Source organism: Centrocercus urophasianus, unplaced genomic scaffold (assembly GCF_019232065.1).
Source record: "Centrocercus urophasianus isolate 14NV4802_14NV808 unplaced genomic scaffold, USGS_Curo_1.0 seq_10, whole genome shotgun sequence".
Taxonomy (NCBI): Eukaryota; Metazoa; Chordata; class Aves; order Galliformes; family Phasianidae; genus Centrocercus; species Centrocercus urophasianus.
The window spans coordinates 866,613-879,017 of NW_024884142.1; the positions used below are offsets into that span (position 1 = coordinate 866,613).

General features: G+C 43.5%; 1 protein-coding gene across 1 annotated transcript in view; it reads right to left on the reverse strand.

Moving 5' to 3' along the window:
* FKBP1B (FKBP prolyl isomerase 1B) overlaps nucleotides 1-3,502 on the reverse strand; it is a 44,830-nt gene extending 41,328 nt beyond the window's left edge. Inside the window, exons 1-2 of the mRNA XM_042817713.1 lie at nucleotides 3,389-3,502; nucleotides 1,359-1,406 (exon numbers count right to left, since the gene is read on the reverse strand). Of these exons, the coding sequence (XP_042673647.1) occupies nucleotides 1,359-1,406; nucleotides 3,389-3,425 (85 nt within the window). The 5' untranslated portion in view covers nucleotides 3,426-3,502. The remainder of the gene's footprint in view (nucleotides 1-1,358; nucleotides 1,407-3,388) is intronic.
* Between the last annotated feature and the right edge of the window lie 8,903 nt (nucleotides 3,503-12,405).

The window sequence follows — 12,405 nt, forward strand, 5'->3', positions numbered from 1 at the left end:
AGTTTAGTCTGGGGATTGATTTAATGAGTTTTCATAAAGTCTTCTGTGTCAAAAGCCAACTTCTGAAAGCCTCAACTAAAACATCTGTCTAACGCCATGAGCAGCATGCAGCACCTTGTTCTCTTCCCACATTCATTGCTTGCACTCCCTCTGAAGTTACCCAGCAGAACTGCACTCTGTGGCTGCCAGAGACCATTGCCACCACCTCTACACACTGCCACCTCTGCATTCTTTGCCTCTTTCACCTCTGACATTCACATGTCTAAATCCAACTGGAGGTGGGAGGTGACAATTTTGTTTCAGGAAAACTTCTGAATTTGGGGCTGGAACAGAAACGTATCTTTCAGCACCTTCACAAAAATAGTTTCAAAACACCTATTCTCAGATCTAAAGTGCAGGGAAATGTCTGCAAGAGCTGAGACTGGCATGGGAGATCCATGTGTTCAACTTCCCCACTATTCTAATTCACATTAGAAACCCTACATAAAATTACTCTGAATATATAAGTGCATACAAGAGCAAACCCTGACTCCTCATATCCTAAGCTGGTGTGCTAACTGTGCTCACTCTGAGGAGAGAGATTATTGAAACTATGTTAAAAAGCGTCTCGGAAATATAAACGTTGTATATTTATATATAAATATACATAACTTCATTAATTATATCCAGTGAAAATAGCGATGTTTTGCATTCCAAGGAAAAGACCTCATGAAATGGCAGCTCTCGATGTGAACACCACAACTCAGGGCTCAGGCTGCAGAAGTCTTTTTTGGACGATTTACGTAACTAAAAACATTGACATAATTGACATAAAGACAACATTGCAAACTGATTTAAAGGACATTTTTCCTCTGTGCAAAGGTGCAGCATAAGCAGCTCCATCAGCTAACTCACCGCTTAAGATCCACACGTGCCCATAAAGCAGGTGTTAACCAGCCCTTGAATTGATCTCTTCAGACTGCAATGAGTTCCACTGCCAATACACAGATTCTTTTAAGATATAAACAATCGTTAATTGTCTGTATCAAGATCAGAGACTGGAAAAAATACAAAGCTGGCATTTGCACTGCTTCATGCTTGATTTCATTTGCTGGTGGAATGACTTAAAGAATCGGGTCTGCAGATTCATCTGTCAACTTGTCCCCACTAAACACCACTCCTGACAAATTCACTAGCACACTATCTAGATATTGCAGCCTGAACTACAAGTCAAACCTTCAGGAAATCCATCACAACACAATTAAATCGATTATGAATGGCAGCACAAAGCAAAGAATCCAACAGCCACGACTGAACTGATCCAACGCTCCTGGGCATAACTCAGCTGGCACGGACACAAAAACCAGAACATGCCTTACCTGTGTAGTGCACCACACATGTCTGCCCCTTCTTTGGGAACGTCCGTCCTGTTAAAGTGATAACAGGTTATTGTACATTTTATCTTTGATCCCTGTAACTACACAGGTGTGTATTTCAAGAAGAAAATGCCGGAGTGAGATTTGTGTCTTACCAAACCACTGATACAAGGGGCAGGAACTGGTAGGGTATGGGCAGAACGTTCCAGCTTGGCTAAGCTGTTAGACCAAATCTTGTTTTACTCACACTAAGTTAACTTTCCCTGTATCTGTGTGCGCATAGTATGCATTTACATTCCCAACATGCAAAAAGACTGTCAAAACTTCGTGGATTGCAACTTGAAAATTCTCAGAATGTCTTTGTCATTATTTTTTCAAATAAAGCCTTAGTTTGACATTGTAAAAAAAAATAAAATAAAATAAATTTAAAAAAAAAATCCATCTGTATTCCCTGGGCAGCCTATTGCAGTGCTTAACAGCCCTTTCTGTAAAGAAGTGCTTCCTGATATCCAACCTAAACTGACCCTGGCACAACTTGAGGCCATTTCCCCTCATCCTGTCACCAGTGAGAAGAGACCAGCCCTGCTCTGCTGTAAGCACCTTTCAGATATTGGAAGAGAGCAATCAGGTCTCCCCTCAGCCTCCTTTTCCCCAGACTGAACAGCCCCAGCTCCTTCAGTCGCTAATGTTAATGTTGTAGTATTGCGCTATGGTAGAGCAGGGAGATGCTGAATCCTTATGTGAGCCTGGCAGCTCCCCCTAAAACATTCATCCCAAAAGGAAAAGAAGGTTTGCCTCATTTCCTTAATGAAAAATGGAATTACTGTTTTCATGTTACCTGCTCCAAGTACTGCAGGCTGGGGGAAGAACTGCTGGGCTCATAGAGGTGCTGTCTGCACACTGGCTCAGCTAACCTTAATCTCAAAAGCAGTGCTGGCCAGGGGAGGGCCAGCAAGGGGAGACTCAAGAACTTAGGAAGTATAAATGAGACAAATGATTAATGAACATTGTCATAAAGCTAGAAAATAGGGATTCAAATAGAAACTAAGGCTTGTTCGTATCTTACTTGGTTCTTTGGCCTCCTCAGTCTGTCTTAACATGAGAGCAAGTTATGCAAAATATTGTGTACATCAGCTAACAACACAAGCTGTGCATTCAGGACTCGTGTGCCCAAACCACTAAGCAAGTAGCAGGGGAACAGGCCAACGCAGAGAGCCGTATCACGCAGTGGAGAAGATGGTGCTCCCGAGCATCATCGAACACCCTGAGCAGCAGCCTGCATGCATCTGCAGCCCCTCCAGCTGTAGTGCAACAGACAACCGAGAGAAATGTTCAATATCTCCTTATTTGGGATAGCAGCCGGTTTCCAAAGATGTAAGAGCTCACACGTAGTGCTGCACTCGGAGCCCCACGGTGCCCACACGGCGTTCAGATCTCACACCTGTGCGCCCATCCAGAGATAAGAGCACGGAATGAGAGGGCAGTTTAAAGGCACACATGGAGGAAGCAGCGAGAACGGGCCGAGAAAGTTACACCGGGACGGACTTCAGCGAATTGCGTCGAGCCGAGGGTGAATGTGGGCTTGAGACGGATGGGGATGGTGGCACCTTAGGGGCTGCGGTCTCGTAGAAATAACAAAAAGCAGAGCTAGGAAACGACAGAGCAGCCTGAGCGCGGCTCTGCAAGGGCGATGCCGCTCCCAGCCGGGTACCGGCTCCGGAGGAGGGATGGATGCTGCCCCAAATGGCCGCCCGCCCCCGGGAGAGCCGGCAGAGCGCCGGGCAAAGTTTGAGGCGGGGCGGTGCCGGCCTCACGAGCCCCAGTTACCGCCACAGCTCGGCATCGTGCAGCTGTCGGCGGATGCCAGAAGAAAATCCCCTCGCCGCCCCCCCCCCCCCCCCCGCAACCCGGCGCTCCGGGCACGGCTGCCTCCCGGTGCCGGAGCTCCGCCCGACGGGAGCCCCCACAGCCGGGCACCGCCGCCCCCCGCCCCGCAGGTCTGCCCTCCGCCCGTTCCCCGTTGCGGCACGTACCGTCTCCCGGAGAGATGGTCTCGATCTCCACTCCCATCTCGGCGCTGAGCTCCGCTCGGCAGCCCTGGGCACGGCTCGGTTCGGCACAGCCGGACCCCCAGTGCAGGCATGCCCCTCCGCGGCCGGCTGACTGGGGCCTCCCCTGCTGCCCGTCAGCCGCCCGCAGCCAATGCAGGGCAGGGGCGGGGAGGCAGGGGAGGGGAGGGGGGCCGCCCGCCCCCACCCGCAGATCCCGGGGGGCGCGGGGCTGCTGTGCAGTGCGGCGAGGTGCAATGCTATGCTGTGCTATGCTATGCTATACTGTGCTGTGCTATGCTGTGCTGTGCTGTGCTATGCTGTGCTGTGCTGTGCTGTGCTATGCTGTGCTATGCTGTGCTATGCTGTGCTGTGCTGTGCTGTGCTGTGCTGTGCTATGCTGTGCTGTGCTGTGCTGTTCAGCGCGGGGAGGGCAGCGGCACCCCCGCCCTCAGGCACCGCCCTCAGCTTTAAAGAAGAAAATGTGTGTGTGTGTTCCGTAGGTGCTCCCATGATGTGAGATCGCAAGTACATTTGCCTGTGCAAGAGGCTGCAGCTGCTTCTGGTGGATTGGAGAATCGTAGAATCATTAAGGTTGGACGGACCACCAAGGTCATCTAGTCCAACCATCATCCTGGGCCTGGGGCTGCCTGCACTGCCACATCTCCGTTGTTCTTGAACACCTCCAGGGACGGTGATCCACGACCTCCCTGAGCAGCCCACTCCAATATCTCACCAATTTGAGAATAAATGTTTCCTTATATCTAAACTGAACCTCCTCCAGCGCAACTTGAGGCCTATCGCTGTTACCCAGGAACAGGGGCCAACCCCCACCTTGCCACAACCTCCTTTCAGTTGTTTTAGAGAGCAGTGAGGTCTCTCCTGAGCCTCCTCTGCTCCAGACTGAACAATTCCAGTTCCCTCAGCTGCTCCCCATAAGACTTGTGCTCCAGACCCCTCACAGCTTTGTTAGATGTACTTGAGGTAAATGGAAAAGACTGTTTCCTGGTAAACTATTGTGTATGTGAACCTTGCAGTTCCCACGCACTCAAAATAAATAGTTCTGTTTGCAGTCCTGTCTGCTTTGAGTAAACAAAGGCCAGGTTGGATGGGGCCCTGGACATCCTGCGCTGGTGGATGGCAGCCATCCCATGGCAAAGCACTGGAACTTGATGGACTTTAAGGTTCCTTCCATCGTCTGTCATTCTATGATTCTAAGCATATATTTTAAAATATTCATTATCACAGATATTGAACAACAGACAGTGTTGTTGTTTCTCACCTTATTGTACTCACCAGTGATGTTGAGGTCCTCAAAGATACTGGTGTTAACAACTGCACAGAAGATGAAGACCTTTGAAGAGAAAGCTGAAGCAAGGAATGTCCCATATCTTCAGGAAAGCCTCTGAAATACAAGGGAAAATGGTTTAGGATTGGCAGAGGATTGGAGGAGAGGTAAAATAAACAACAGGGCCAAAAGGGAAAGTCTTTGAATGACCAAGAGAATGACTAAAACCAAATTGGAGAAGTAGGAGATTAATGTTTTAAAGAACACTCTTTCAAAGCTACTGCATGACGCCCGCCTCCTCCTCTGTTAGGAGCTTTGTGCCTCAAGTATAAAGTCCACTAGTTTCAGCTTTCGAGGTTCTGCAGAGCTCACCTTCTGTAGAGTTCGCATTCTCACGATGCATCTTTCTATCCTGGCAACAAAAACAGCAGCCTGGAAAAGCCTAGGAAAGCTCCTTCCCAGATATGATGATGGAACCATGTGACTCCAACTTCTAACCTTCCTCAGTGGTCACAAAGTGGTCACAGTCATTGTGAGGTTTTTTTCAGAAACTCCAAATCTCAGAGTTTAACAGCAGAATATTTCATTTTCTTTATCTTAAACCCCTGCAGCTTGTCTGTTAGAAACTGCATTTCCACTTCTAGGAAAACAATCAGTTTTTAGAATTTCAGAGTGTTTTAGTTTCACCCATCGTTTACTTCATCGTGTCTATATTGTAAAATCCCATTCTTCACTGTTTTTAAAATCTACAAAGGCTCTACAAATCATGGGTGATCGATTCCATATGCGCACAGAGGGCCAAAGCACTAAATTGCCCGTAAATGGAAAGCGTAAATCCTGCAAGCATACAAATTCATAGATGTCACAAGCAAAAGAAACAACAAACAGACAACAAACACCAGCATCCTTGGAGAAGATCTCACGGTGCTTTCATGGCAGTCATGGTCTTGTCTTGATCTTCAAAGGCCGAGGTGAAGTCACCTTGGCTATGCACAGGGAAGAGCTGCGGCTCATCAGGATTCACACCACTAAAAGCTAGACACATTGGTTTCTAGAGCGATGAATTTGATGGTTTGTGCTTAGAAATGGAGGCAAATATTCCACAACTCAGGACTTAAGAGAGAGAAGAGATTAATGTAATTTACCACTTCCAAAAAATGTTGGGTTAAATGAATGTCTGGAACTGAACTCACTCTTTCCCAAGCTACTGTCTCCCCAGTAAAACACCCTGACATGGTAGAGCCAGTTCAGAAAAGGGTTCCCAGCATGGATAGGGCTGGAGGATGTAGAGGGGATGAGGATCTGGGGTTGTTCTGCATAAGACAAAGCTAGGGAAGGACCTCCACTGCTGTCTGCAGTTCCCTCATAGGGGTGGAGGTGCATAGCAGAAGTGCGAGAGGCAATGGACATAAGTCACAAGGGAAGTTCCAACACAAGGGAACTCGTCACAAGGTGAGTTACCATACAAAGCTTTGGGGAACCTGACCAAACCTTGGGAATAGCTGGTGCACCAAGCAGTTGCACCATATGGCCTCCCTTCCCTTCAACTGCCCTATGAGCCTGTAATATTCTTCCCATAGAATGAGGAAGAGAAGGAAGAAGAGCAATGGTAGTGAGGTGAACTGCACAGTGTTAATCTTAGGCTGAAGAAATGCAATTACAACTCACAGCTCTGGAACAGACTGAGTGCATCACTAAATCACTTTGCTTATGTTTGCAATGCATAATACTCCAAACTGGCTAATATGCCTACTGGGCAATGTACAATGGTACGTGTAAAAAGTAGTGGGCATTTCACATGCCATATAAATCTGAAACAGCAGCATCCATCCGGCCAATTAGCACTATGTAGATTGTTGCATGGATGTGCTTCACTGCCTGCCATTTGGAAGCCAGCTTGCTGAACTGAAGTTCTACTCCAAATTGCTCTGTGCCATGGTATTACCCCTATGTAATGAGGATGATAATTCTGCCTCGTCTGTTTAGATTGCAAACAGTTGAAGAGCAGAGGTCCTCTTTTATAATAAATAAATGTAACGGCTTGGGGCCCAAAGACTAAACCCAGGGTCATGCGGTGTGCTCTCACAGATAAAACTTCTCATATTAACAATATCACATGCAGACAGCTCAGGGGGATTAACATTTCTCTTTCATCCAATCTTTCATAACAAAAATAAAAAGGGATAAAAAGAAATGTAAGTCTGTCTTTCACGCTGAACAAAACAGAACTGGAATCCTATCTATAAACAGTACGCCAATTATTCCAGCTCTGTCATTTCCTCGCCATGGAAGTGACAGAGGGATCACTCTGAGAATCTTTGTATTTACAACGCAATACATTTACTGCTATCTCCCAGTAAAACTCTTTTCTCTATAGTTTTGGTATTTATTCTGCATTGTGAGGAAATGTCACTGGCTAGACGTGTTGGAAACAGTTCAAACAACAGGAGAAAACCAAGCAGACCGCAAATATTAGCTACAAGCTCCTGATTAGTCTTCTGATGATTCTGGAAAATACAACTGAGGAAAAGAAATTAACTGGCATTCTCAGTCCTCCAGATAAATGAATCAAGGGAGATGAATAATGGATTCAGAAAATTAAGGCTCTATTTGTTTTCCTTCATTCTGCATGTGAAATTATAACGCTGTTTAATGAGTTTCTAGAACCTCCAGACCAAAGTGATTTGAAGTTATAAAGAAAAGACCCGGAGGCAGAAAGGTAGACCCACCAGATCTACCATAGACCTGTGTCCAAACAGCACAGATGGACAGCAGCAGGATGTTAGCACTCTTTAGTTATTATGCTTGTATTCGACAACACTCACAGACCTATTTGTCTGTATTGGTGGGGAGAAACAGGGGAGTCCTAGGAAGAACTAGCAGGAACTTTTCTAGGGAAGACCAAGCCAAAGGTGATTTGTTACAAGGGTTTCCAAATACAGCTGGGAGGCAGCTTTGTTCACATCCTTCTGAAAATGGGCTTTCATCATCCGTAAAGCAGAACACTTCTACCAGTGAAGGCAGCAGTGAAGCTGTTCACGTTACATTCCATCGGAAGCGTTATTTTCATACGCATGGCATACTTGAAGCAGAATGAGATTCTGAGAGAGACCTGGTGATCCCCCTCAATCAATATTCTCAACCACTGCTTAACTGCTTGAAAAAATACTGGAATCCATTTGACTCAGAAGCAGCCAATTTTGATACACTTTATTAAATTTGCTTCCTAGTGCACTTTTCAAAGCAGATGTTGCCAAGAGTTTGACTTGGTCTGCAGTGTCAATGAACCAGTTTTGATACAGGGTTATATCAGAGTCCTACTGTCCTGGGTACTATCCTACGGTATACAACCATAAATTGCTTTCCCAGTACACATTCTAAGTGGCCTTTGCAAATTATCCATCTAGGACCAGTATATACCTTCTGTTTGCTTCATTGTGTGCAATGGAAAATATTAATAGATATTTCCTTAAGAATAAATAAATGTAATGCTTGTGAAAGAAGAAGACTGGCACTATTTGGAAGCTGAATGCCGACTTACAGATGGAAAGACCTATTAGATCATTCCTTCCTCTCTTTGCCAAGACAGGAATGTTTTCTAAAGAACATTTCATACTCTTCTTCCTACTCTAATTTTAATAACATAAGTGCTGGAGTTTCTATCACTTTCCTTGAGATTCTATTCCACATAAACGTTGCTTAAGTTCAGAAATATTCATTTTTGAGAACACCTTGGAAAAACTCGTAGCTGCTTTGTACAGCAAGCACAAGAGACTGGCATATACAGATAGTGGTGTGAGGCAGAGGGGCATTCAGCACTGGGCGAGGTGTGGGTAGGAAGCATGCAGCTCTAGAAAGAGCTGTCAGTGGGCTGATCATTTATAAGTTTGCTAGCTGTAACAGACATGCACGTAATGCCTACCTGGCATTCATCTGCCCATAACCACGTCCTATCTAAGTACATCAGCTGGACTGATAAAGCAAGAATCATTTGTCTGTTTTAGTTACCTTAGAGTGGAATGAATCATGCCCTAAAAAGGTCGATTTCTCACTAATAATTTTTAAATGAGTCAGTAAGCAGAGGGTCAGACTTAGACAACCATGCTGTTTATGCCAGTAGTTGTGTCAGAAAGGTGAGGCCCAGCTCATTTGCCCCATGGGAGCTTGGGTTCTTCCTGTAGGCAGCTATATGTACATACCTCAACTTCAGCATATTAATTTGGGAGATGAATCCCATCCCCACAATTAAAAGTGAGCTGAATCTCATTCTCTGTGATTGTGTTTGCACAAGTACCCTCTACGTGCCTTCCTTCCTAATTCCTCACCTATTTTGCTTTAGCATTGTGAAAGGCACAAAAAAGTTGAGCCCAACAGTCTGGGTAGGAGCTAGAATGAAGTGTCCTTCCAGAATGCTCTTGTTCTCCTCCCCGAGCCCCATGGATCAAAAGCTTCACCTTGAGACACAAGAAGCTGCAACATCCATGCCTGGATTCTCCTTAGTTGAATATAGCCTGCATAGAAAAGCTCAAGGCTTTACTTTAAATAATAATTTACATAATGTTTTGAAATTAAGGAGGCTTACGAACAGTTTGCTTGAACAAATTTATTTAAATAACAAAGAGCTCATTGACTCTTTCCCACTTTACCTGACACGTACCTTGCTAGCAAAAAAAGAGCAGCTGAAATCCTATTTGGAGAGCAGTAACAGCACCCAGGCATAGCTCTGTCAGAAGGATGCTGATTTACATCGTGTGATCAGTAGATCTGCTCTGATGGATTACGTATTTTGTATCTTTATTAACTGCACATCATTTTCACATTCTGTTCCAGTCAGCTTGTGACAGATAACTGTTTTTTAGAATCAGAACTCGAGGAAAAGAAATGTCAATGTGGAAAAATAAATACATTACTCAAGCTTCTTGAAAGTATTGAAGTCAATGACACATCAACTTAAATTGGTGAAATCATGGTGGGTAGCTTTAAATAGAAATGTTTTTGAAGTAGAAATATCACAAAGCATTAGATATTTTATACGTTTGAGTTAAATTACTATTAGAAAAATTATTACTGTTATGTTTTCATTACATATTGAGCTGGATCTGTCTTCCTTTGAAGTCACCAGGAATATTAACATCAATTTAATTAACTCGAAGCAAGATTTAGCCCAGAAGGAGTTGTTTTACTATGAATAAAGGAGAAAATGAAGTCTGAAGTCTCAGCATTTCCAGCAAGGCACTGAACTCTGATCCACAGAGATACTTAGATACCTATCTTGCCCTAGACTGGAAATAGGCAAGGAAGTATATTTAAGAGCCTGCATCTCATTAGCTGATTCATATTGAATACAAAAGGTATTCAGAGTTTCCCAGGAGAGAGAGGTGAATAATGGGTACAGCAGTGTGAGAAAACAGCACTATAAAATCACAATTGTAAAAAGAGTATCACAACCTTTGCAACTATGAGGGCTGGTTTTGGTTTTCCAACACTCATTGTGAACTATGGGAACTTAACCCTGCTCTTCAACAGCTCTGTGCTGTTAACATAACTGTTAATGAACTCACCATCAGTGGACTGCGTTCAGTCTTAGACTTTGTGTGGTACTTCTAACAACCACTGACGTAGACTCAAAGGTGCCACCAGCTGGAACACCTTAGTTAAAGCAAAGCTAATCAGAGGCACAGTTACATGAATAGGATCAGAATCTAGCTCAGTATCAGTGTAGAGGCTGTGACTGCTCAATGAACGACTCAGATTACTAATAAATTACTCTTCTTGCTGCTTTCTTGAGTCTCAAAGGAAAACTAAAGTATTGCCAGGGCAGCTTTCAATTGCCAGACTTTATTTCATACATTATATAGATCTATGCGTGCCAAGGTGACACAGGAATATTATTAAAATGTTTTACCCATTTCCAGAGAAATAGATGGATGGAATGAAAGGAACGTCCCCCTTACCAGTTGTATCTGAAATGGGAATGTGTCAAACAAAATCTCTTTCCTCTTTCATTCGTCTTCTGTCTGCATCTGGAACTTGATTCGATCCAGAGTACACTATTTCAGTTCTGTCCCCGTGGTATCACTCCAGTTTTTTCCCTTTGTATATTTTACAAGTCTTCTGTTATTTAGAAAATTATTTAATGATGAACTCTGAAATGTCATCGTATCTCAAATTACTTTCCTTGTGTGTTGCATTTGTGGAGGTACTCAATGATTCTCTTTGCTCATTATTCTCTCCCACTCAAAAACCCACAGAATGAACCAGGGGAGGAAATTTTCCTTGGGATCCTCAAATGCTATGCCAATGGAGCCGAGTGTTCAAACTCAATTGCTAGAGAACAAGCCTCATGGTATGCCCAAACCCTGCAGCTCTCAAGGAAACACAAAGCCTTAGAAATTTACCAAAAGGCCAGAGCAAACTCTTCAAAGGTTCTGTGTCCCCATAGCCTGGCTCCCGCTGGCCTTGTCTTGAATTCACTGTATTTGTGTTACAAAGGTTCTCTGTAGGCACAGATCTCTGAATTGCCTTTGCTGCAAATGAACAGTGTAACTCCATGTCTCCTAAGCCCTTCTACTGATTGACTTCAGACTTTCCAGAAAAGTTCTAGTTCAGGATATAAAGATGTTCTATGGTAGGAAACAGGATAATTTTTACCTATTCCAGTCATCACTGCTGGCTTGTCCTTGATGAAGATAAAATATTCTGATTTTGAATGAAATGCTCATGAAATCATCTACAAAATGAAATGGCTGTAAATGACAATACAGCATGATTACTGTACATAAATTTGGGAGTTCCCTAGTGGTACTCACCATCTTCAGTAACAACACTTTGAAAAAGGGCGTTACAACAAATTTTCCAGCAGCGATCCAACAAGAAATCTCCTTTTGATTGGTGGTATATAAAGATACCTAAGGTATATATATAAAGTATTATAAAATATATAAAGTATTTGTGGGCACTATTGGTGGTAGGTAGATGGTTGGATTAGATGATCTGAGAGGTCTTTTCCAACCTTAAGGATTCAGTGATTCTAGAGTTCAGCCAAAGATACAGAATGCATATAGTTGCCTTAAACCTTTGGCTGTAGTTATTACATCCATCAGCTGAAAACCTTCTTTGCTCAGGTATAATTTATTCACATTAGTCAAAATCAGTGTTTCTTTGCAGCTGCAAAATCTGATCCAGTAAAATGAACATTAAAATGAACATTAATCAGATGTCTTCTTCGAGAACATTTGTCTTTTTTTTTTTTTATTATTTCACCTTTCTTCATCTTCCTATAATTACTAGCAGAGCAGAATGTAATTTCGTTTTTTCTACCTTCATTTCATAGCCACTGAGGTCTTAGATATCTGAAATGTACTGTCCACTGGAGATTGCAATCTGCTTTGTGTAGCTCTCGGATATATTTAAATCTTTTTACCCTTCAAAGGCTGGTTGAAAGAAGTGTTAGGTCATTATTTCAGGCGGTAGCTTAATGCTCAGGTTTAACAGTATATGATCTCTCTCCACTGTTCACCAAAGACCTTCATTCAGTGAAGGTCAAGGTATTAGAATGCTATTTTTAAAGATACACCCAGCAGTAAAGAGTTAAAAATAGACTCCTACAAAAACGTCCAGTAATTGGTTAAACCTTGTTAGGCATCACATGAAGATGATAACTCCTCCCAGGAAAAGACATAGCAAAAGCAGCTTTGACATGGATTTATACTTA